Raw genomic sequence first — 26238 nt, 5'->3', positions numbered from 1 at the left:
TTGGTGCAGAGGAAGTTGATGCTGCTCCTGCTTTGAAATTACGAAAGGAACGAAAATTAGACTGTCTAGCCTTAGGTTTGGCTCTGTCTTGAGGCAGGGCATGGCCTTTACCTCCTGTAATGTCAGCGATAATTTCTTTCAACCCGGGCCCGAATAAGGTCTGCCCTTTGAAAGGTATATTAAGCAATTTAGATTTAGAAGTAACGTCAGCTGACCAGGATTTTAGCCACAGTGCTCTGCGTGCCTGAATGGCGAATCCGGAATTCTTAGCCGTAAGTTTAGTTAAATGTACTACGGCATCTGAAATAAATGAGTTAGCTAACTTAAGGGCTTTAAGCTTGTGTGTAATCTCATCTAATGGAGCTGATTCAAGTGTCTCTTCCAGAGACTCAAACCAAAATGCTGCTGCAGCCGTGACAGGCGCAATGCATGCAAGAGGTTGCAATATAAAACCTTGTTGAACAAACATTTTCTTAAGGTAACCCTCTAACTTTTTATCCATTGGATCTGAAAAGGCACAGCTATCCTCCACCGGGATAGTGGTACGCTTAGCTAAAGTAGAAACTGCTCCCTCCACCTTAGGGACCGTTTGCCATAAGTCCCGTGTGGTGGCGTCTATTGGAAACATCTTTCTAAATATCGGAGGGGGTGAGAACGGCACACAGGGTCTATCCCACTCCTTAGTAACAATTTCAGTAAGTCTCTTAGGTATAGGAAAAACGTCAGTACTCGCCGGTACCGCAAAATATTTATCCAACCTACACATTTTCTCTGGTATTGCAACTGTGTTACAATCATTCAGAGCCGCTAACACCTCCCCTAGTAATACACGGAGGTTTTACAGCTTAAATTTAAAATTTGAAATATCTGAATCCAGTTTGTTTGGATCAGAACCGTCACCCGCAGAATGAAGCTCTCCGTCCTCATGTTCTGCAAATTGTGACGCAGTGTCTGACATGGCCCTAATATTATCAGCGCACTCTGTTCTCACCCCAGAGTGATCACGCTTACCTCTTAGTTCTGGTAATTTAGCCAAAACTTCAGTCATAACAGTAGCCATATCCTGTAATGTGATTTGTAATGGCCGCCCAGATGTACTCGGCGCTACAATATCACGCACCTCCCGACCGGGAGATGCAGGTACTGACACGTGAGGCGAGTTAGTCGGCATAACTCTCCCCTCGTTGTTTGGTGAAATATGTTCAATTTGTACAGATTGACTTTTATTTAAAGTAGCATCAATACAGTTAGTACATAAATTTCTATTGGGCTCCACTTTGGCTTTAGCACATATAGCACAGATATCTTCCTCTGAATCAGACATGTTTAACACACTAGCAAATAAACTAGCAACTTGGAAATACTTTTCAAGTAATTTACTATAATATGAAAACGTACTGTGCCTATAAGAAGCACAGAAAAAGTTATGACAGTTGAAAATTAATAAACTGAAAAGTTATAGCATCAAATCTTTGTAAAAAACACAATTTTAGCAAAGGATTGCTCCCATTAGCAAAGGATAACTAACCCTGATAGCAGAAAAAAAAAAAATACAGAAATAAACTTTTTTTATCACAGTCAACTACAATCTCACAGCTCTGCTGTGAGTGATTACCTCCCTCAAAACAAGTTTTGAAGACCCCTGAGTTCTGTAGAGATGAACCGGATCATGCAGGGAAGACAATAAACTTCTGACTGAATCTCCCCCTCACACATAACAGTGAGAGAGATCAGTAAACTGTCATAAATTAAATAAAACGACTGCCAAGTGGAAAAAAATAGTGCCCAAAACATTTTTTCACCCAGTACCTCAGAAAATTAAACGATTTTACATGCCAGCAAAAAACAATTAACATTAATAAATTGAGTGTTATTAAAAAGCCTGTTGCTAGTCCCTGCAAATTAGGCTAAAGTTTTATGCATACAGTATAATTCCAGTGAAGTGCCATTCCCCAGAATACTGAAGTGTAAAATATACATACATGACAGCCTGATACCAGTTGCTGCTACTGCATTTAAGGCTGAGTTTACATTATATCGGTATGGCAGAATTTTCTCATCAATTCCATTGTCAGAAAATAATAAGCTGCTACATACCTCTTTGCAGATTAATCTGCCCGCTGTCCCCTGATCTGAAGTTTACCTCTCCTCAGATGGCCGAGAAACAGCAATATGATCTTAACTACTCCGGCTAAAATCATAGAAAAACTCAGGTAGATTCTTCTTCAAATTCTACCAGAGAAGGAATAACACACTCCGGTGCTATTATAAAATAACAAACTTTTGACTGAAGGTATGAAACTAAGTATAATCACCACAGTCCTCTCACACATCCTATCTATTCGTTGGGTGCAAGAGAATGACTGGTAATGGCAGTTAGGGGAGGAGCTATATAGCAGCTCTGCTGGGTGAATCCTCTTGCACTTCCTGTTGGGGAGGAGTTAATATCCCATAAGTAATGGATGATCCGTGGACTGGATACACTTAACAAGAGAAACTAATTCCTCTGATAATGCTTTATACCGCATGTGAAAAACATATAATATACCATAACTCCGATTGGAGTGAAAAAGGAAGTGCAGTGCACTTCATGTGGGCCATAAATTACTGTGAGACACAAAAGGAGAAAATTGTGGCCTAACTGGACTATCCTCAACAGACTCCTAAACAGCAATCGCCTTAGAGGGAGTAGGCCAGAAAAATATCGTAATAAAATCTACACATAAAAGGAGAATTCTATATGATTAACATCTGATTGCCATTACTATATACTATATAATGAGACCCTAATGCAGACCCATAACCCAAAGATGATTGGGATGGCCGCTCTGGACCTTGGAAACTTCTGCATTGTTGTTTAACTGAACACTCCTCATCACGCACTTGCGGCCTGCCTTTTATTCCGGGACAACATATTGCACTAAAGACGTGCCTAGGCCTTTCACTTCATATGATCTCCCCCCGCGAGCATGGAGAGGATACCCCTGAATGCAGTCATTCGTCTACTAGACGAACACTTTGAACGAATACAAGATTGCTGGGCAAAAGAATGGAGTAAGTTACCCACGTGTAGTATGCGGGGAGGGAGTGGAGTGCAGACAGAGGAGCAGGCGATGAACAGAGAAACCGCTACAGAGGTACATGCAAAGTTGGGAGATAAAGTGGAAATTGAAATTTACTGTGATGCCCAAGACGATGTTGCACAGAGCAAGAGACTGGCAAAGGAGGTTGATAGAGCTGCAAATTGGAGGCTAAGCTGAACTAACAACCTGCTGGAAGTGAGGATCGCATCGGGAGCACTCTCAGATCAGATGGAGTCACGACAAGACATTAAGTCTATTCAACTTGATCTGCAACTAATGCCTGAGATGTTCAGGTCTATTAAGGTCAGGCGACAATGGGAGATTCTTTCCCTGGTAATGGAGGGTCAGATTCTCTGGCTTTCTTCCAAGGTTCCCGGTAGACTTTACACGTTTGGTCATACAAACATTGCAACCTGGCGAGAGGGGATTGCTGCTCCTCATGTGAACGTGAAGCAGATGAGAGTGAAGGCACCTGTGATCGTATGTGAAGAACAGTGTAAGTTTAATTCTTGCAAGCAATTAAGGACAATACACAGACTACCAGCAATATGTAAGAGAGGAGTGGGCTAATTCATCAACACCCTTCTAGATGGTTACTAACTACAAGTAGTGAAGAACCCGCTAACTTTTATGATGCAGTTCAGGCTAAGGATCGTATGGACTTAGTAACATGTTGATTATTTTCAGTTTGAATTCTGTTCCTGTTATATCGTAAGTTTCTGGTGATATATATATATATATATATCTCGCCCATAGTTGAACATATGATCTGTAAGTCCTACTGTTAATCTTAGTGTTGAAAGAAGGACAAGTGTAAGCTTTCTTGGGAATATGTCAATCGTGATACTTGAATGGCAAACTGGATGCTTGTGTATTTTATGCAATTTTATAGTTTCAAATGTCTTAGGTAATGTTCTAGTGTGTTCAATAGTGATTGCAGACTATAGATTAGCAGATAATCTGCCTTTTCTAGTTCCATAGATCTCTTCCACATTACAGAATCGAGACTTCAATTAATTTCGTTTCTTAAAGGATGTAATTACCATTTTCCACCACCGGAGGGGAGTCAAGGCTTAACAACACTGCACACAGCATATTTCAGGGCACGTTTGGCTTAGTTTAGGTCCTTATACTAATTGGGCTCTCTCCATGATTCCCAGCTCTACCCCTATCGAGTTGCCCTCTGCAAACACACTATATATCTTGATATATGGGAGATACAACAGTGAGAAAAGTTTGGGCTTATTCAGGAGTATGGTATGTTCCTTTGTTTTGCATATCAGTTGGAATGTCAGTGATCACACATCTAAACTATAAATCTACTGAGGTGTTATACATAATAATAGGCTGATTCTAAGCAACTCACAGTTTTATTACAGTACAGTTTAATGTGTTGAAGGTATGCCTGTCATTTCACAATTTAAGTGAATATATACATAAGCCATATGAGAGTACCTAACAACTCCTTTCCCTGAGTTAACCTGTACACATATACTAATTCCCTCTTCTGTTTCTCCTTATTACCTTACTAATACTAGGTGGGCTGCTTATAATAGGAATTATTACTTATCTATATTACAAATTGGCTTTGTTACCACTTTGTCTACTATATTCACCTAATTTATACCACTCAACTAACTTATATTTTACTGTTTACAGAAGTACTAGGATATGTGTTCTTATACACTTGTTACTATAATCCATCGCTCCACTGTTATCTAAGTGTGCATGGTCAATACATACTATCTAGCTTCAGAGTCTCTTGCATATAGGGGTATTAACATTAATTTGAGCAACTACTTCTTTTATATTTTCTATGATTCCAGCTGGAAGTAGTATCGTCATGTTGTCAGCGGCCGAGATGACATGGCTATCAATCTAAAAAAAAATATTAAACGGATATGTTTACTATACTCCAGGGAGTCAAGATGATATCCCCCTTTAACCCTATATATGCACTATTCATCTCGCTCAAACTGTTACATGCTATTGCATATTTAGATGGCTGTACCCCACGGCCAATTTGCCTTTTATGGTAGATTCATTTTTTTATATGACCCCATGGTCCCTGTGCATATATTCACTCCATTCTAGCATGCACTTTATTCATATCTTAGCTCTGCACCCTTCATTACGCTTATATAGATAAGATGGTGACACCAATGCTTTGCTTGGCAATACTTCCTATATCCCCAATTTGGCTCTTTACATTTCAATAAAACGTCCTATATGTCATCATTAGCTCCTCCCCCCACCATCAGCTTACTAGGAATACAATGCTCTCCTCTATATGCATGACTACAACCCTTATTGAAAGAGAAAAGATAGGGAAAGTATCTCCCCTGACCCTTTCCCACTCTGTATATCAGGGTGGGTCATACCCAATATCCCTTTTCCGTCTATGTCCAGTGGAGACAACAATCCCCGAGGGGAGATACAACTCACACCCCTTAGTCATATTGGTTTATTATAGAGTAACAAATTAATACATAGTTCTCAGTTATCGTTGGAATACTGTGCCTTAAAATCTTATTGTCAGATGCGCCCCCCCCCCCCCATACCCTCTTCCCCCGGACATCACCAATATTCCTACTGAGCATTTATATTTGATCATTTCCCTCCCTCCCCCCCCCCCCATATACTCCATTGGGCTCACGTCGTGAGCATAGGAAAATTCATCTTATAGCAATCTCATCTTTTATAACATATAATATTGTTATATATATTGTTGTTCTTTTATATAATTTCACGACATATTGAATACAAAAAAGAAAAAATGGGATTTACCATTTGAGATCCAAAAGTGGTCTCATATTGTTCATGACCGCCCTCTGTACCAACATGTTTCCATTAGAACTAGGAGGTCCAAGAGTGGCCTCAGCTACTAATTGGAGGGCATCTAGTTTGAGAGGCAAGCTATAAGTCCATTAACACTGTTGCATATGGCCATATACATGTATTTTGTCAATTATGTTTTGATTATTCAAGTCATTTAACTGGAAATTATTTATCTGTACAGACTCTCTGGCTCTGTAATGTTTGCTTGCTTTATTTTGAATCCCAATAAAAATATTTACAAAAAAAAAATAATCTACACATAAAAATGTTACTGTCCTTTTTTAACCCTTTGAGTGCTAATGAAGGCTCTGAGCCATCACAAAGTTTGTCACTCTGGTGCTAATGACGGCTCAGAGCCGTCATGAGCACTCTCCCACCTTGAGGGAGATCTGGGGGCTCCTAACCGCTCCTACCCCGGCGATCATGCCTGTAGAGTGACAGGCATCGCTGGGGATTCACGTGATGCGCGGTGACGTCACGTTTTGGGAAACGCTAGGATTTACAATCGTAACAAATAAAGGGGACTTTCATTCATGAAGTATAAAATACTTCATTCTGAAAGCCCCTTTATTTGTTAGCAGCGTTTGCTGCGCTGAGCTGCTAAAGGCAGCCCACGGCAGAACGCAATTTGGCTGAGAGGTGACGTTTCCACCTATTAGCCAATAGCAGTGCGGGAAATACAGCTTGGCGCCGCAAAACATGGCGCCAAGCTGTATTTCCCGCACTGCTATTGGCTAAGAGGTGGAAAAGTCACCTCTCAGCCAAATTGCGTTCTGCCGTGGGCTGCCTTTAGCAGCTCAGCGCAGCAAACGCTGCTAACAAATAAGAGGGGCTTTCAGAATGAAGTATTTTATACTTCATGAATGAAAGTCCCCTTTATTTGTTACGATTGTAAATCCTAGCGTTTCCCAAACGCTAGGATTTACCATCACTTTAACAATGTTAAGTATAGGAGGAGGGGGCATGCTGCTTAGAAGTCTGTATCTCAGTCATCTAAGCAGCTACAGACCCCCAAGACCCACTGTTGGAAAGGTAATCGCCTAACCTTTCCAACAGTGTAAGTCTTGGGGGTCTGTAAAAAAAAAAAAATTCAAAAAAAAAAAAAAAAACCTTAGAAAATATTAGCACCCAGGTAGGAAAGTGCTTAGCACTCAAAGTGTTAATCTCAAAAGTAACATTATTGTATTGTGCTTTTGCTCCGTCCTAAGACACCAAGGAGGAATAGACAAATAAACAGCTGAAAATCTTCAAGAGAATTCACACATACCACACGTTACTGTCTCTTTAAATTTCATAAAAAGAACCGTATTGTTGTGTATGCTTATGTCCCCTCCAAATCACAAAGGATGGATTAGCAAATGAACAGTTGAAAGTCTGTAATAAACTCACACAAAGAAAACGTTACTGTTTCTTTAAATATTAAAGTAACACTTTATTATTTTTTTGTGTGCTTTGTCATCCCAAATCACAACGGATGAAGCAGAAATTCCTTATAAAAGTTTAAACTGCAATGTTTTATTTTTGAATGCAGCCAACAAATAATAAAATAAAAGTAACTAAGAAAGTGCACCACCCTAATGCGTATACATTCCTTTATGTACCCAGAGGAAGTTTAGAACGCAACAATTGCGGCAACAGTCCATAGCTTCCAATAACCGGAAGTGATATGAGGAAGTGCCCAATACAGAGTGCACACGTCTAAACCTAGAGTCCTCCGTTCCTTGCTATCGTATAGCAATGTAGGGAGGAAGAAGTGTCTCTAGATCTTTAGAAAAGGAAATGTCCTCAGAACCTTGCTATATTGTTTTAGAAATAGAAATAAGGAGGAAGAAGAGACCTGGGCGCCCTTTACTATGGCGCCCCTTATGAACTCCGCCCCTCGTGGGCGTTTCGCCAGCTATCTCCCGCTCGCCATTGTTGTATGTAAAGGCACTGGGAGCGACTAACAGCTGTGTATGCTTTTGTCCTATAAAATAAAAGCTGATCAGCCTACTGCCACTGAAAACAGCCTAATCGGCTACATACATTCGTCAACGAAAAACCCTGGTCGCCATTACAGTTTAACACAGAAATGCCGGGAGGGAAACCCACACAGACTGTACACCTCACTATGCCCAATGTAATGGGTAGCTTGTAGCCAATGCCATCAATGTTAATGTCAACTGCTACGGCATGTCTGTCACATAGTGAAGCCCATAGTTATGTCCGATTACTATAATAAGTTGCCATGAGGAGTCCCTTTTACTGATAAAGAGACTTAGTCCCCCTACAAGCGTGGCCCAGTCTGCTAAATGCTGTCAGGGAAAAAAGCTCTTCCCTGACAGAGCCCCTGATTCCCAAAAGCGTACATAAGTGCAGAAAAAACCTCACTAAGGTAAATAAGTCCCTGAGTAATATTTCCTGTAGAGAAAGAAAGGCTGCACTTACCTCTTATGCTGCCCGACAGCAGGACAGTCTCAACAGGGTTCAGAGGTCCATTGGGTCCCTCCTATAGTCCTGTAGAAAAGATAAAGCCTGAGTAAGATCCAGCTTAGGCCATCACAGAAAGGGCAGCACAGTATGGGAGGCGCAGTGAGAATTATGTCCCACCAGTTCCCATTGCATTAAAGCCACCAGTAGCTCTACTCTAGAGACTGACTAGGAATACGGCTACACTCTATAATAAAATAGCACTCATTGGTACCATTTTAAAAATAATAAACTCTTGTTTGAAGAATCTAAGCTAACACCTCACTTTACCTCTTCCTATCACTAACACAGGCAAAGAGAATGACTGGTGTGGGAGGGAAGGGAGGAGCTGTGTGTACAGCTCTGCTGTGGTGCTCTTTGCCTCCTCCTGCTGACCAGGAGGCGTAATCCCACAAGGATGAAATCCTTGTGGGATTACAAGTCTAGCACTCGCTCACAAGCTCTCAGCTAAGTTTAAAAGAAACTGGAAGAGTCAGTTACCACATTTGGCCAAATGGGACAAGCCCAGGTACAACATCAAGGTATCTTTCAAAACCTGGGATCCTAATACAGCCACACAAATGCAGTCTCACACAGGTGCAAGCTCATATTCAAACAAACTGGGAACTAGTCAGGGTTCACAGACTTTTGTAATCACCCTTAAGCACAAGTAAAACAAGGAAAGTAGAACAGTACTCCCAGACTGGACCGGGGACACATCACATGACCCTGAAACACTGCTCAGTTATGGTGCTATAGCACACTCAAAAAGCTGCACTATTTCTAGAGTCACATGCAGTCTTGGCCCAGACAACCTGGGAGCAAGTCTCTAGGGAAAATTACTAAACAGACATTACAGTACACACAAGAATAAAGTCTAGCACTCGCTCACAAGCTCTCAGTTACCGCATTTTGGAAGAGACCTTGACGTGGTACCTGGGCTTGTCCCATTTGGCCAAATGTGGTAACTGACTCTTCCAGTTTCTTTTAAACTTAGCTGAGAGCTTGTGAGCGAGTGCTAGTCTTTATTCTTGTGTGTATTGTAATGTATGTTTAGTAATTTTCCCTAGGGACTTGCTCCCAGGCTGGTCTGGGTCAAGACTGCATGTGACTCTAGAAATATGCTTACCTGATAAGTTACTTTATTTCCAGACATGGAGAGTCCACAATGTCATTCCAATTACTAGTGGGATATTTAACTACTGGCCAGCAGGAGGAGGCAAAGAGCACCCCAGCAAAGCTGTTAAGTGTAACTGTCTTACCCATAACCCCACTCATTCAGCCGAAGGAAATGGAAAAGGAAGAAACACAAGGGTGAAAAGGTGCCTGAAGTTTACACAAAAAACTACCAAATTATAATTAAAAGAGGGCGGAGTCTTGGACTCTATGTCCGGAAAGAAAGAAATTTATCAGGTAAGCATAAATTTTGTTTTCTTTCCTAAGACATGGAGAGTCTACGACGTCATTCCATTTACTAGTGGGAACCAATACCAAAGCTAGAGTATACGGAAGGGAGGGAGAAAAAAGGACGACCTAAACAGAAGGCACCACCACTTGAAGAACCTTTCTCCCAAAAGAAGCCTCGGTCGAGGCAAAAGTATCAAATTTGTAGAATTTGGAAAAAGTATGCAGAGAAGAACATTTTGCTGCCTTGCAAATCTGTTCCACAAAAGCTTCATTTTTGAAAGCCCAAGATGAGGATACAGCCCTAGTGGAATGAGTCGTAATCCTCTCAGGAGGCTGCTGTCCAGCAATCTCATAAGCCAAATGAATCAAACTTCTCAACCATAGAGATAAAGTAGTAGAAGTGGCCTTCTGACCCTTACGCTTTCCAGAGAAAACAACAAACAGGGCAGAAGATTGACGAAAATCTTGAGTAGCTTGTAAGTAAAATTTTAGAGCCCACACAACATCCAAGTTATGCAAGACACGTTCCTTTTGAGAAGAAGGATTAGGACAAAGAGAAGGAACAACAATTTCCTGATTAATGCTTTGATCCGTTACTACCTTAGGAAGAAACCCCAATTTAGTACGAAGGATCTTATCAGCATGAAAAATAAGGTAAGCAGAATCACACTGCAGAGTTGAAAGTTCAGATACTCTGCGAGAGGAAGAAATGGCCACAAGAAACAAAACCTTCCAGGATAACAGTTTTATATCAACAACATGCATAGGCTCGTACGGAGCCTGCTGTAAAACTTTAAAAACAAAATTAAGGCTCCATGGGGAAGCAACAGGTTTAAACACAGGCCTGATTCTAACCAGGGCCTGTACAAAGGCTTCAACGTCTGGTAGATATGACAGACGTTTATGCAAAAGGACAGATAATGCTGAAATCTAACCCTTTAGAGAACTGACCGATAAACCCTTATCAAGTCCATCCTGAAGAAAGACCAAAACCTGGGGAATCCTCACCTGGCTCCAAGGGAACCCCTTAAAATCACACCAATAAAGATATTTACGCCATATCTTATGGTAAATCTTGCGTGTGACCCGCTTTCGAGCCTGAATCATAGTTTCAATGACAGCATCAGAAAAACCACACCAAGCAGTTAGCTTCAGAGAATCTAGGTTTGGATGGAGGCAGGGACCCTGAAGAAGGACTTCCCTCAGAGGTAACCTCCAAGGAGGTAGAGATGACATTGTTAACAGATCCGCAAACCAGATCCTGCGATCTCTTGACCTTGAACCATACTTTGGAACCTTGGTGTTTTGGTGGGACGCCATCAGATCCAACTCTGAAAGCCCCCACTGGAGGGTCATCTCAGAGAACACTTCCGGATGGAGAGCCCACTCCCCAGAATAAAAACATAATTTATGCTTACCTGATAAATTCCTTTCTTCTGTAGTGTGATCAGTCCACGGGTCATCATTACTTCTGGGATATTACTCCTCCCCAACAGGAAGTGCAAGAGGATTCACCCAGCAGAGCTGCATATAGCTCCTCCCCTCTACGTCACTCCCAGTCATTCGACCAAGGACCAACGAGAAAGGAGAAGCCAAGGGTGTAGTGGTGACTGGAGTATAATTTAAAAAATATTTACCTGCCTTAAAAAACAGGGCGGGCCGTGGACTGATCACACTACAGAAGAAAGGAATTTATCAGGTAAGCATAAATTATGTTTTCTTCTGTTAAGTGTGATCAGTCCACGGGTCATCATTACTTCTGGGATACCAATACCAAAGCAAAAGTACACGGATGACGGGAGGGATAGGCAGGCTCTTTATACAGAAGGAACCACTGCCTGAAGAACCTTTCTCCCAAAAATAGCCTCCAAGGAAGCAAAAGTGTCAAATTTGGAAAATTTGGAAAAAGTATGAAGCGAAGACCAAGTTGCAGCCTTGCAAATCTGTTCAACAGAGGCCTCATTCTTAAAGGCCCAAGTGGAAGCCACAGCTCTAGTAGAATGAGCTGTAATTCTTTCAGGAGGCTGCTGTCCAGCAGTCTCATAGGCTAAACGAATTATGCTACGAAGCCAAAAAGAAAGAGAGGTAGCAGAAGCCTTTTGTCCTCTCCTCTGACCAGAGTAAACGACAAACAGGGAAGACGTTTGTCGGAATTCCTTAGTTGCCTGTAAGTAAAACTTTAGGGCACGAACTACATCCAGATTGTGCAGAAGACGTTCCTTCTTCGAAGAAGGATTTGGACACAAAGAAGGAACAACAATCTCTTGATTGATATTCCTGTTAGTGACTACCTTAGGTAAGAACCCAGGTTTAGTACGCAGAACTACCTTATCCGAATGAAAAATCAAATAAGGAGAATCACAATGTAAGGCTGATAACTCAGAGACTCTTCGAGCCGAGGAAATAGCCATTAAAAAACAGAATTTATGTTTACCTGATAAATTTCTTTCTCCAACGGTGTGTCCGGTCCACGGCGTCATCCTTACTTGTGGGATATTCTCTTCCCCAACAGGAAATGGCAAAGAGCCCAGCAAAGCTGGTCACATGATCCCTCCTAGGCTCCGCCTACCCCAGTCATTCGACCGACGTTAAGGAGGAATAATAGCATAGGAGAAACCATATGGTACCGTGGTGACTGTAGTTAAAGAAAATAAATTATCAGACCTGATTAAAAAACCAGGGCGGGCCGTGGACCGGACACACCGTTGGAGAAAGAAATTTATCAGGTAAACATAAATTCTGTTTTCTCCAACATAGGTGTGTCCGGTCCACGGCGTCATCCTTACTTGTGGGAACCAATACCAAAGCTTTAGGACACGGATGAAGGGAGGGAGCAAATCAGGTCACCTAAATGGAAGGCACCACGGCTTGCAAAACCTTTCTCCCAAAAATAGCCTCAGAAGAAGCAAAAGTATCAAACTTGTAAAATTTGGTAAAAGTGTGCAGTGAAGACCAAGTCGCTGCCCTACATATCTGATCAACAGAAGCCTCGTTCTTGAAGGCCCATGTGGAAGCCACAGCCCTAGTGGAATGAGCTGTGATTCTTTCGGGAGGCTGCCGTCCGGCAGTCTCGTAAGCCAATCTGATGATGCTTTTAATCCAAAAGGAGAGAGAGGTAGAAGTTGCTTTTTGACCTCTCCTTTTACCTGAATAAACGACAAACAAGGAAGATGTTTGTCTAAAATCCTTTGTAGCATCTAAATAGAATTTTAGAGCGCGAACAACATCCAAATTGTGCAACAAGCGTTCCTTCTTTGAAACTGGTTTCGGACACAGAGAAGGTACGATAATCTCCTGGTTAATGTTTTTGTTAGAAACAACTTTTGGAAGAAAACCAGGTTTAGTACGTAAAACCACCTTATCTGCATGGAACACCAGATAAGGAGGAGAACACTGCAGAGCAGATAATTCTGAAACTCTTCTAGCAGAAGAAATTGCAACTAAAAACAAAACTCTAAGCCATCTCCGTGGAGATGTTGCCTGTACAACGGCAAAGAGAATGACTGGGGTAGGCGGAGCCTAGGAGGGATCATGTGACCAGCTTTGCTGGGCTCTTTGCCATTTCCTGTTGGGGAAGAGAATATCCCACAAGTAAGGATGACGCCGTGGACCGGACACACCTATGTTGGAGAAATAGAACTTTCCAAGATAACAACTTTATATCAATGGAATGAAGGGGTTCAAACGGAACGCCCTGTAAAACGTTAAGAACAAGGTTTAAACTCCATGGCGGAGCAACAGTTTTAAACACAGGCTTAATCCTGGCCAAAGCCTGACAAAAAGCCTGAACGTCTGGAACTTCTGACAGACGTTTGTGCAACAGAATGGACAGAGCTGAGATCTGTCCCTTTAATGAACTAGCAGATAAACCCTTTTCTAAACCTTCTTGTAGAAAAGACAATATCCTAGGAATCCTAACCTTACTCCAAGAGTAACCTTTGGATTCGCACCAATATAGGTATTTACGCCATATCTTATGGTAAATCCTTCTGGTAACAGGCTTCCTAGCCTGTATTAAGGTATCAATAACTGACTCAGAAAACCCACGTTTTGATAAAATCAAGCGTTCAATTTCCAAGCAGTCAGCTTCAGAGAAGTTAGATTTTGATGTTTGAAAGGACCCTGTATCAGAAGGTCCTGTTTCAGAGGTAGAGACCAAGGTGGACAGGATGACATGTCCACCAGGTCTGCATACCAAGTCCTGCGTGGCCATGCAGGTGCTATCAGAATCACTGATGCTCTCTCCTGTTTGATTCTGGCAATCAGTCGAGGAAGCATCGGGAAGGGTGGAAACACATAAGCCATCCTGAAGTCCCAAGGTGCTGTCAGGGCATCTATTAGGACTGCTCCTGGATCCCTGGATCTGGACCCGTAACGAGGAAGCTTGGCGTTCTGTCGAGACGCCATGAGATCTATCTCTGGTTTGCCCCAACGTCGAAGTATTTGGGCAAAGACCTCCGGATGAAGTTCCCACTCCCCCGGATGAAAAGTCTGACGACTTAAGAAATCCGCCTCCCAGTTCTCCACTCCCGGGATGTGGATTGCTGACAGGTGGCAAGAGTGAGACTCTGCCCAGCGAATTATCTTTGATACTTCCATCATTGCTAGGGAGCTTCTTGTCCCTCCCTGATGGTTGATGTAAGCTACAGTCGTGATATTGTCCGACTGAAACCTGATGAACCCCCGAGTTGTCAACTGGGGCCAAGCCAGGAGGGCATTGAGAACTGCTCTCAATTCCAGAATGTTTATTGGCAGGAGACTCTCCTCCTGACTCCATTGTCCCTGAGCCTTCAGAGAATTCCAGACGGCACCCCAACCTAGAAGGCTGGCGTCTGTTGTTACAATTGTCCAGTCTGGTCTGCTGAATGGCATCCCCCTGGACAGATGTGGCCGAGAAAGCCACCATAGAAGAGAATTTCTGGTCTCTTGATCCAGATTCAGAGAAGGGGACAAGTCTGAGTAATCCCCATTCCACTGACTTAGCATGCATAATTGCAGTGGTCTGAGGTGTAAGCGAGCAAATGGCACTATGTCCATTGCCGCTACCATTAAGCCGATTACCTCCATGCATTGAGCCACCGACGGGTGTTGAATGGAATGAAGGGTGCGGCAAGCACTTTGAAGTCTTGTTAACCTGTCCTCTGTCAGGTAAATCTTCATTTCTACAGAATCTATAAGAGTCCCCAGGAAGGGAACTCTTGTGAGTGGAACGAGTGAACTTTTCTTTTCGTTCACCTTCCATCCATGTGACCTTAGAAAAGCCAGTACTAACTCTGTATGAGACTTGGCAGTTTGAAAGCTTGAAGCTTGTATCAGAATGTCGTCTAGGTACGGAGCTACCGAAATTCCCCGCGGTCTTAGTACCGCCAGAAGAGCACCTAGAACCTTTGTGAAGATTCTTGGAGCTGTAGCCAATCCGAATGGAAGAGCTACAAACTGGTAATGCCTGTCTAGAAAGGCAAACCTTAGATACCGGTAATGATCTTTGTGAATCGGTATGTGAAGGTAAGCGTCCTTTAAATCCACTGTGGTCATGTACTGACCTTCTTGGATCATGGGTAAAATTGTCCGAATAGTCTCCATTTTGAATGATGGAACTCTTAGGAATTTGTTTAGGATCTTTAAATCCAGGATTGGTCTGAAAGTTCCCTCTTTTTTGGGAACCACAAACAGATTTGAGTAAAACCCTTGTCCCTGTTCCGACCGTGGAACTGGATGGATTACTCCCATTAACGATAGTTCTTGTATGCAGCGTAGAAACGCTTCTTTCTTTGTTTGGTTTGTTGACAATCTTGACAGATGAAATCTCTCTCTTGGAGGAGAGTGTTTGAAGTCCAGAAGGTATCCCTGAGATATTATCTCTAGCACCCAGGGATCCTGGACATCTCTTACCCAAGCCTGGGCGAAGAGAGAAAGTCTGCCCCCCACTAGATCCGATCCCGGATCGGGGGCCCTCAATTCATGCTGTTTTAGTGGCAGCAGCAGGTTTCCTGGCCTGCTTGCCCATGTTCCAGGACTGGTTAGGTCTCCAGCCTTGTCTGTAGCGAGCACCAGATCCTTCTTGTTTTGGAGTAGTGGAAGTTGATGCTGCTCCTGCTTTGAAATTCCGAAAGGAACGAAAATTAGACTGTCTAGCCTTGGGTTTGGCTTTGTCTTGAGGCAGGGCGTGGCCCTTACCTCCTGTAATGTCAGCGATAATTTCTTTCAAACCGGGCCCAAATAAGGTCTGTCCCTTGAAAGGTATATTAAGTAATTTGGACTTAGAAGTTACATCAGCTGACCAGGATTTTAGCCACAGTGCTCTGCGCGCCTGAATGGCGAATCCGGAATTCTTAGCCGTAAGTTTAGTTAAATGTACTACGGCTTCCGAAATGAATGAATTAGATAGCTTAAGTATTCTAAGCCTGTCCGAAATGTCGTCCAGCGTAGCTGAACTAAGGTTCTCTTCTAGAGACTCAATCCAGAATGCCGCTGCAGCCGTGACCGGCGCAATGCATGCAAGGGGTTGCAATATAAAACCTTGTTGAACAAACATTTTCTTAAGGTAACCCTCTAACTTTTTATCCATTGGATCTGAAAAGGCACAGCTATCCTCTACCGGGATAGTGGTACGCTTAGCTAAAGTAGAAACTGCTCCCTCCACCTTAGGGACCGTTTGCCATAAGTCCCGTGTGGTGGTGTCTATTGGAAATATCTTTCTAAATATCGGAGGGGGTGAGAACGGCACACCGGGTCTATCCCACTCCTTAGTAATAATTTCAGTTAGTCTCTTAGGTATAGGAAAAACGTCAGTACTTGTTGGTACAGCAAAATATTTATCCAACCTACACATTTTCTCTGGTATTGCAACTGTGATACAATCATTCAGGGCCGCTAACACCTCCCCTAGTAAAACACTGAGGTTTTCCAGCTTAAATTTAAAATTTGAAATATCTGAATCCAATCTGTTTGGATCAGAACCGTCAGCCGCAGAATGAAGCTCTCCGTCCTCATGTTCTGCAAGTTGTGACGCAGTATCTGACATGGCCCTAACATTATCAGCGCACTCTGTTCTCACCCCAGAGTGATCACGCTTGCCCCTTAGTTCTGGTAATTTAGCCAAAACCTCAGTCATAACAGTAGCCATATCTTGTAATGTTATTTGTAATGGCCGCCCAGATGTACTGGGCGCCACCATGTCGCGCACCTCCCGAGCGGGAGATGCAGGTACTGTCACGTGAGGCGAGTTAGTCGGCATAACTCTCCCCTCGTTGTTTGGTGAAATTTGTTCAATTTGTACAGATTGACTTTTATTTAATGTAGCATCAATACAGTTAGTACATAAATTTCTATTGGGCTCCACTTTGGCGTTAGTACAAATAGTACAGGTCTCATCCTCTGAATCAGACATGATTAACACACTAGCAAATAAACTTGCAACTTGGAAATATTATTCAAGTAAAATACAATGAAAAAAACGAACTGTGCTTAAGAAGCACTGAAGATATATAACAGTTGAAATCAATAAACTTTGTAAAACAAAACACAATTTAGCAAAGGCTTGTTCCCATTAGCAAAGAATAACTAACCCTGATGGCATAAAAAAGTTAAAGAATAAACGTTTTTTATCACAGTCAACTACAATCTCACAGCTCTGTTAGATTACTTCCCTCAAACAAGCTTTGAAGATCCCTGAGTTCTGTAGAGATAAACCGGAACATGCAGGAAAAACAATGAGCTTCTGACTGAAATTTTTGATGCGTAGAAAAAGCGCCAAAAAAAGGTCCCACCCCCTCACACACAACAGTGAGAGAGATCAGTAAACTGTCATAATTAGATCCAGCAACTGCCAAGTGGAAAAATAGTGCCCAAACATTTTATTCACCCAGTACCTCAGAAAATGAAAACGATTTTACATTCCAGCAAAAACGTTTAACATAAATTAAGAGTTATTAAAAAGCCTGTTGCTTTGCAATTAGGCTAAAGTCTTATATACACAGTGTAATTCCAGTGAAGTACCATTCCCCAGAATACTCAAATGTAAAATATACATACATGATATTATGTCGGTATGGCAGGATTTTCTCATCAATTCCATTGTCAGAAAATAAAAACTGCTACATACCTCTTTGCAGAATAAACTGCCCGCTGTCCCCTGATCTGAAGTTTACCTCTCCTCAGATGGCCGAGAAACAGCAATATGATCTTAACAACTCCGGCTAAAATCATAGTAAAAACTCTGGTAGATTCTTCTTCAAACTCTACCAGAGAAGGAATAACACACTCCGGTGCTATTAAAAAATAACAAACTTTTGATTGAAGAAATAAACTAAATAAAATCACCATAGTCCTCTCACACATCCTATCTAGTCGTTGGGTGCAAGAGAATGACTGGGAGTGACGTAGAGGGGAGGAGCTATATGCAGCTCTGCTGGGTGAATCCTCTTGCACTTCCTGTTGGGGAGGAGTAATATCCCAGAAGTAATGATGACCCGTGGACTGATCACACTTAACAGAAGAAAAGTCTATCTGCTCAAAAAAACTGCCTCCCAATTGTCCACTCCTGGAATGTGGATGGCAGATAGGAGACAATCGTGGGCTTTTGCCCACTGCAGAATTTGAGTCACCTCCTTCATGGCTAAGGAACTCTGAGTTCCTCCCTGGTGGTTGATGTAAGCCACTGAGGTGATGTTGTTCAATTGAAATCTTATAAACCGGACCAACCCCAGTTGAAGACATGCTAATAGGGCATTGAGATAGCTCTCAATTCCAAGATGTTTATGGGAAGAGAGGACTCCTCCCGAGACCACAGGCCCTGAGTTTTTAGAGGGCCCCGAACAGCACCTCAGCCTGACAGGCTGGCGACCGTAGTCACAATTTCCCAGGAAGGTCTCAGAAAGCAAGTGCCCCAAGACAGATGTTCCTGTGACACCCACCATGAGAGAATGTCTCTTGTCAGAGGGTCCAGATTTATCCTCTGAGTTAAATCCGAATGATTTCCGTTCCATTGACGGAGCAAACAAAGTTGTAGCGGTCATAGATGGAACAGAGGAAAATGAATGATGTCCATTGATGCCACCATCAGACCAATCACCTCCAGGCATTAAGCCACATATGGACGAAAAGCAGACTGGAGAGAAAGGCAGGAAGCAAGAATCTTGTCTTTTCTGACCTCCATCAGAAAGATTTTCATGGACAGGGAATCTATTATAGTCCTTAGGAAACATACTTTGGTAGATGGAACAAGAGAAATTTTTTCCAAATTCACCTTCCACCCATGGGAACGTAGAAAAGACAACAGCATCTCTGTATAAGATTGGGCTAGTTGAAAAGATGACACCTGAACCAAGATGTCGTCCAGATAAGGTGCTACAGAAATTCCCTGGGATCTGATCACAACCAAAAGCGCCCCCAGAACCTTTGTAAATATTCTGGGAGCCGTGGCCAGACCAAATGGAAGTACAACAAATTGGAAGTGTTTGTCCAGAAAGGCAAACCTGTACCAAAGGGAGAATGGAACGAATAGTTTCCATCTTGAAGGACGGAACCCTGAGGAATTTGTTTAAACACTTGAGGTCTAAAAAGGGTCGAAAAGTTCCCTCCTTTTTGGGAACTACTAATAGATTTGAGTAGAATCCTAGACCCTGTTCTGCTAGAGGGACAGGAACAATAACTCCCAGAGAGAATAGGTCTTTTACACAGTTTAGGAAGGCTTCCTTCTTTATTTGGTTTGAGGAAAGTCTTGACAGGAGAAATCTGCCCCTGGGAGGGCAAGACTTGAATCCCATTCTGTAACCCTGAGATACTATGTCCACCGCTCAAGGGTCTTGGACATTGCGTATCCACGATTGACGAAAAATAGAAATCCTGCCCCTCACCTGATCCACACAGGAATCGGGGGCGGAACCTTCATGCTGATTTAGAGTCAGAAGAAGGCCTCTTATTTTGTTTTCCCTTATTCCAGGGCTGGTTGGATTTTCAAGAAGATCTGGGTTGATCTGGTTTAGATGAGGAAGAGGAGGGCTTTTATCCCTTAAAGTTACAAAAAGGAACGAAAATTAGAAGTCTGACGACCTCGGTCTGTTCTTCTTGTCCTGAGGTAGGAAAGATCCCTTTGCACCCGTAATCTCTGAAATGATCTCTTCCAGACTAGGTCCAAACAGAGTCTTTCCTTGTAAGGCAAAGCCAAAAGCTTGGCCTTAGAACAGACCTCAGCAGACCAAGATTTTAACCACAGAGCCCTGCGAACTATAACTGTGAAGCTAGACATCTTAGCTCCCATACCAATTATCTGCATATTGGCATCATAGATAAATGTGTTGGGCAATTTAAGAGCTTTGATTCTATCCTGGATATCCTGGATCTCCTCTACTGTAGTTTCCTCTGAGATAAGATTAGATAAAGCATCGCACCAATAAGATGCAGCACCTGCAACCATAGCAATAATTGCTGCTGGTTGCCACTGTAATCCTTGATGGATATACATCTTTTTTAAATAAGCCTCTAGCTTTTTGTCCATTGGATCGTTAAAAGAGCAACTATCCTCTATAGGAATGTAGTTCTCTTAGCAAGAGTAGAAATGGCTCCCTCTACTTTAGGAACAGTGCGCCATGAGTCACGAATAGATTCAGCCACAGGAAACATTTTCTTAAAAACAGGTGAAGGGGAAAAAGGAACCCATGAGTTGTCCCATTCCTGAGCAATAATTTAAGACATCTTCTTTGGTACTGGAAAAACCTCCTCAGAAGATGGTGAATCATAGACTCTACCCAACTTTGAGGACTTTGTGGGATTGATAGCAACCACCAGTTCAGAGTCGTCCAAAGTAGCTAGAACATCCTTCAAAACTAATCGGAGGTGCTGAAGCTTAAATGTAAAATTAACTTCTTCAGATTCTGAAGATTTTTCTGCAATAGTGTCAGAGTCTGAAATCTCACCTTCAGAAGCTACTGAAGTGTTATCATCAGACATCTGAGCAAGAGTGGCTAATGCAGTTCTAGAATCAGGAACCTTAGCAATAGGCAAGTGTTTAAATTTTATCTTACGCTTACCCAACAAAGGGAAAGCTGACAAAGCCGATGATACTGCAGAAGAAACCTGAGCGGAAAAATCCCCAGGTAAATATACACACGATAAGAGGACACAGAAGGCACAGTATGAGAAACAACTAAGGCTTGGGACGTCTGAGGAGAAAGCTGAGGCATGTCACACAAAGCATTATCCTGAGAGACATTAGGCTCAGAAAGGAGTAATTTCTCTTTAAGTTTCAAAGTCTTAGATAAACAAGAAGAAGAAAATTGCATAGGCAAAACAATGTAGGCTTCTAAACAAAGTAAACATTTATCTTTTGAAATAGACTGATTCTGTTCTAAGTCCATTGTCTTTAAATTCCCACAAGAAATAGGCAAAAAAAGAAAAATAAAATGCTTAAAATTTTATTAATTACCTCAGATTGCTTAACAGAAAAATAAACTGCTTTAAATTTTAACAAGCATTAAAAAAAATAAAAATTTTATAAAATCAAAAAACACCTCAGACTGTCAGATGGAGATGGATCTGCTGGTAATACAATCTGATGAGGATCACTAAGAGTAGCTTTCACTTGAAGAGCTGTTCAACTGTATCTGTTCAACTGTATCAGTCCGTTCACAGTTTCTCAGAAGAGAAATAAAAAGGCACCATTTTAAATCTTTAAAAACAGCATAAACGTCTAACACACAACCGCAAGTGAAAAACACTGCAGACTCAATAGACTTAACTCCCAAGCCAAAAATGACATCCCAGCCCATTGTTCTTATGCTCAAATTAGGAATAACATATCCCTAATAAAAAATGACATTAAAAATTGTGCCCATATGAATCCTTAAAATAGTCAAGGATTATTATCCTGTGAACTGTAATATAACAAAGGGGATCTAATTTAGGAGGATTAACCCCATAAGTGCAGCTGTCTTTCATTACCTAGAAGGCAAAGGCACTTACCTTAGATCCTAATGCATAAGAGATGCAGATCCTCTAGGTGTGGCAGACGTTCCCTGTCATAGACCTGTAGGAAAAGAAAGAACAGAGTAACCAACTCTGGCTTTCCACAAAGAGGTAGCAAAGTGTTAAAAGTAAAGCAAAGGACTGCCTCACATTTGAACTGCTAAAAGCCACCACTACTCTCAAGAGATTGACGTGGACACAGCTAAACCCCATCCCTACATGCAGCGAAAAGTGCCCATAAAAGGATTAAATTCTTCAGACACTAACTTCACACAATCTCCATTGACAGAGGCAAAGATCATGACTGGGGGTTATGGGTAAGGCAGTTACACTTAGCAGTTTTGCTGGGGTGCTCTTTGCTTCCTAGTGCTGGCCAGGACTTGAATATCCCACTAGTAATTGGAATGAAGTTGTGGACTCTCCATGTCTTAGGAAAGAAATATGATTTTTTAAGTGATATAAAATTGTTATATATTGCTTATATGATTTCCTTACCTAAAAACAGTGGAGTTGTCTCTTCGTTAGTTACATCATTTGGATCAGCTCCAGCTTCCAGCAGAAGCTGTGCACAACAAACACTGCCACATTTAGCAGAAAGATGAAGAGCAGTTTCTCCTTCAAAAGTCTTTGATTTTATGTATGAACTGGAAGGGGCTGTTGAAGATAAAAAAATAAGAAAAATTATATTATATTACCATAGCAATATTTTATAAAAGCTAAAAGTAAGAATACATGGAAGTAGTGTTAAAAGAAAATTACTCAAAAGCTTTTCAGCATCATAACATAGGCCATATCCTCTGTTCTGTAAGTAAAATATGGGTGGTATCTATTGGTTGAGTTCATAATGACAAAAAAATTGTAATCAAAAATAGGGGAAAAAATAAGTGGACTCTCAAGGGGAAAAACAAGATTATGTTGTATAACTTTAGAAATTGCAAGGGTCTCTTAGGAATCCCCTGGTGCTACCCACTCCTAATAAGTACAGTATGGGGTAAAGAGCTAAGAAAGGGAGTAATAGGGTGCAACCATTTCTAAAACTATTAGCTTTATTTAACAGATTAAAATCTATTTAAATTTTACCAAAAAAAGTGATACATTTATTTATTTATTGAAACGGTGAGTCCACGGATCATCAATTACTCTTGGGAATATCACTCCTGGCCAGCAGGAGGAGGCAAAGAGCACCACAGCAAAGCTGTTAAATATCACTCCCCTACCCAAAATCCCCCAGTCATTCGACCAAAAGGAAAGGAGAGAAAGGAAGTAACACAAGGTGCAGAGGTGCCTGAGGTTTATATAAAAAGAAACTGTCTGAATACAGGGCGGGCCGTGGACTCACCATGTCAAAAAAAGAAAGAAATTTATCAGGTAAGCATAAATTTTGTTTTCTTTCTAATGACACGGTGAGTCCACGGATCATCATCAATTACTGTTGAGAACCAATACCCAAGCCAGAGGACACAGATGATAAGGGAGGGACAAGACAGGAACTTAAACAGAAGGCACCACTGCTTGAAGAACCTTTCTCCCAAAAGAAGCCTCAGCCGAGGCAAAAGTATCAAATTTATAGAATTTGGAAAAAGTGTGCAAAGATGACCAAGTTGCAGCCTTGCAAATCTGTTCCACAGAAGCTTCATTTTTGATGGCCCAAGAAAAAGAAACAGACCTTGTGGAATGAGCTGTGATTTTCACAGGAGGTTGCTGTCCAGCAGTCTCATATGCTAAGCGAATAACGCTCTTCAGGCAAAGGGAAAGTGAAGTAGCCGTAGCTTTCTGCCCCTTGCGTTTCCCAGAAAACAATGCAGAAGACTCACGAAAGTCCTTAGTTGCCTGCAAATAAAATTTTAGCGCTCGCACAACATCCAGATTATGTAACAAGAGTTCTTTGTGAGAAGAAGGATTAGGACACAAAGAAGGTACAACGATTTCCTGATTAATATTCTTGACCGAAACAACCTTGGACAGGAAACCAAACTTAGTATGCAGAACCACCTTATCAGAGTGAAATAGAAGATAAGGGGAAGAAACTCTCAGAGCAAAGGAAATAGCAACAAGAAACAAAACTTTCCAATATAACATCTTAATATCTAAAGAATGCATAATCTCAAACGGAGCCTGCTTTAAAACTTTAAGAACAAGGTTAAGACTCCATGGAGGAGTAACAGGTTTAAACACAGGCCTAATTCTAACCAAGGCCTGACAAAACGAATGCACGTCTGGCACATCCGCCAAGTGCTTATGTAACAAAATAGACAATGCCGAAATCTAACACTTTAGAGTACTTGCCGACAAACCCTTCTCCAGACCATCCTGGAGAAAGGACAAAATCCTAGGAATCCTTACTCTACTTCAAGATTATCCTTTGGATTCACGCCAAATCTTATGGTAAATCCTGCGAGTCACAGGCTTACGAGACTGAATCAAGGTCTCAATGACCGACTCTGAAAATCCACACTTAGTTAAAACTAAGTGTTCAATCTCCAAGCAGTCAGCTTCAGAGAAATGAGATTTGGATGAAGGAAGGGACCATGAAGTAGAAGGTCCGTCCTCAGAGGCAGTCTCCAAGGTGGAAAGGATGACATTTCCACTAGGTCTGCATACCAAATCCTGCGAGGCCACGCCAGGGCTAAGAAAATTACAGACGCCTTCTCCTGCTTGATTCGAGCAATGACTCTTGGAAGGAGAGCGAATGGAGGAAACAGATATGGTAGACTGAAGTTCCAAGGAACTGCCAGAGCAGCGATCAGAAATGCCTGCGGATCACTTGATGTAAGGGTTAATCTTCCAGTCACCTAGTAACTCCACCCCTTCTCCCTATTTCAGCACCAGCACACCTGCAGACAAGTGCTTGGTAATTTGTTTTGCTATTGAATTGCACGCTGTGTATCTGGAGTAACTTTGATTGCTTCTATCTACCTAATTTGGATTACAAATATAGGACGTCCTATTCTACAAATTACACTGAGCCTCAGTGTCTAAGGTATCCTGTTCTAAGTTAATATACCTTTACAAGGAGAATTTAATTAACCTTGGTGCAGCTCTCTACATTGGATGTTCAGCTGTTACACCTCTCCCTGCAATAGACTCTGCAGCTGACCTCACCGCCTTCACACAGGCAAGTGCTAACAGGCAGTTCCACACAGTGTACACAGAGATAGGAGCTGCGCTCTCACAGCCTTCACGCTGACAATTGCTAACAGACATAGGAGCTGCGCTCTCACAGCCTTCGCTGTCAATTGCAAGCAGGCAGATTCACACAGAGTGCTCAGAGAGAGGAACTGCGCTCTGAATCTTTACTCTCTCCAGTAACCCCTACTGTGCTGGATTTGCTTTATGTTTGCATAACCTGTTTCTACCATATCTCCTTTGTATTAGCTTGGAATCCAAATTCTTACAATCTTCCTCTACCCTAACTGTTGTTTATACCATCTGACAAATATTCAGACCTGTGTATTAACCACCTATTATTAAATCACTTCTTAACCTGTGTGCACCTGAGCAATAGGTGCGCTCCTTAAGGAAGTGAAACAAGCACCATAATTCCAAAACAATTCTGCAGCTGTGGTCTACGAATCCAGATCCATTCTCACATATTACCAAGCCGATAAAAATGGACCCAGCAGAATTGCCACAAGTGGTGTATAACCTATCCCAGAGAGTGGACCAGCTCTCACAGGGACTCAGGGAGCTTCAAGTTGAGAACCAGACCTTAAGAGGAATAATTAGGGACTCCCTCACTCCAAAACCACCCACTACAGAGACTATTATAGAACCTCAAGTGTCGCTGCCTGATACCTTCTCAGGTAATCGCAAGTATTACAGACATTTCAAAAATGCTTGCACTCTGCTGTTTCAATTGAAGCCAAAGACCTATAGTACAGATAAAATCAAAGTGTTAACTATGATATCATTCCTACGAGTGGAACCTAGGGTGTGGGCAGATACGCTGTATGAGGCCAATGATCCAGTCTTATCCTCCCTCCCTCAGTTCCTCGCTACCATGGATGAACTTTACGTTGATTCAAACCTACAGTTATCTGCAGAATCCAATATGAGAGGCCTCAAACAAGGCCGACGTCAGGTTGAAGAGTATATCACAGAGTTCAAACTGTATTTAACCGACTCGCAGTGGAATGCCATCGAACTAAAAAATCAATACAGGATTGGACTCTCAGATCCTATAAAGGATGAGTTAGCCCGAGTAGAGCTTCCCGATACCTTGGAAGGATTAATGAAGCTAACAATACAAATAGATCGAAGGCTGCGAGAAAGGAGAACTGAGAGGGGTACCCCAGAAAGCTCATCTAAACCCTCGACTTATGTTAAACCAGCAACTACCAGCAGGAATACAGTCGAACCTATGGACATAGGTGTGATTAGAGGTCCTCTTACCTCGGAAGAACGGAACCGAAGGAGAACACAGTACCTCTGTATGTACTGTGCAAATCCCAGCCACACCGTAAAAGAATGTCCAGTACTTCTTAAACCAAGAAAAAAT

General features: G+C 42.0%; 1 protein-coding gene across 1 annotated transcript in view; it reads right to left on the bottom strand.

Annotated features, from left to right (window-relative positions):
• Positions 1-22583, bottom strand: part of ASB3 (ankyrin repeat and SOCS box containing 3) — a 623585-nt gene extending 601002 nt beyond the window's left edge. Inside the window, exons 1-2 of the mRNA XM_053712695.1 lie at positions 22508-22583; positions 22236-22394 (exon numbers count right to left, since the gene is read on the bottom strand). Of these exons, the coding sequence (XP_053568670.1) occupies positions 22236-22394; positions 22508-22583 (235 nt within the window). The remainder of the gene's footprint in view (positions 1-22235; positions 22395-22507) is intronic.
• Between the last annotated feature and the right edge of the window lie 3655 nt (positions 22584-26238).

Source organism: Bombina bombina, chromosome 4 (genome assembly GCF_027579735.1).
Source record: "Bombina bombina isolate aBomBom1 chromosome 4, aBomBom1.pri, whole genome shotgun sequence".
In the NCBI taxonomy this organism is placed as follows: domain Eukaryota; kingdom Metazoa; phylum Chordata; class Amphibia; order Anura; family Bombinatoridae; genus Bombina; species Bombina bombina.
This window is presented reverse-complemented; position numbering and strand designations above follow the sequence as displayed.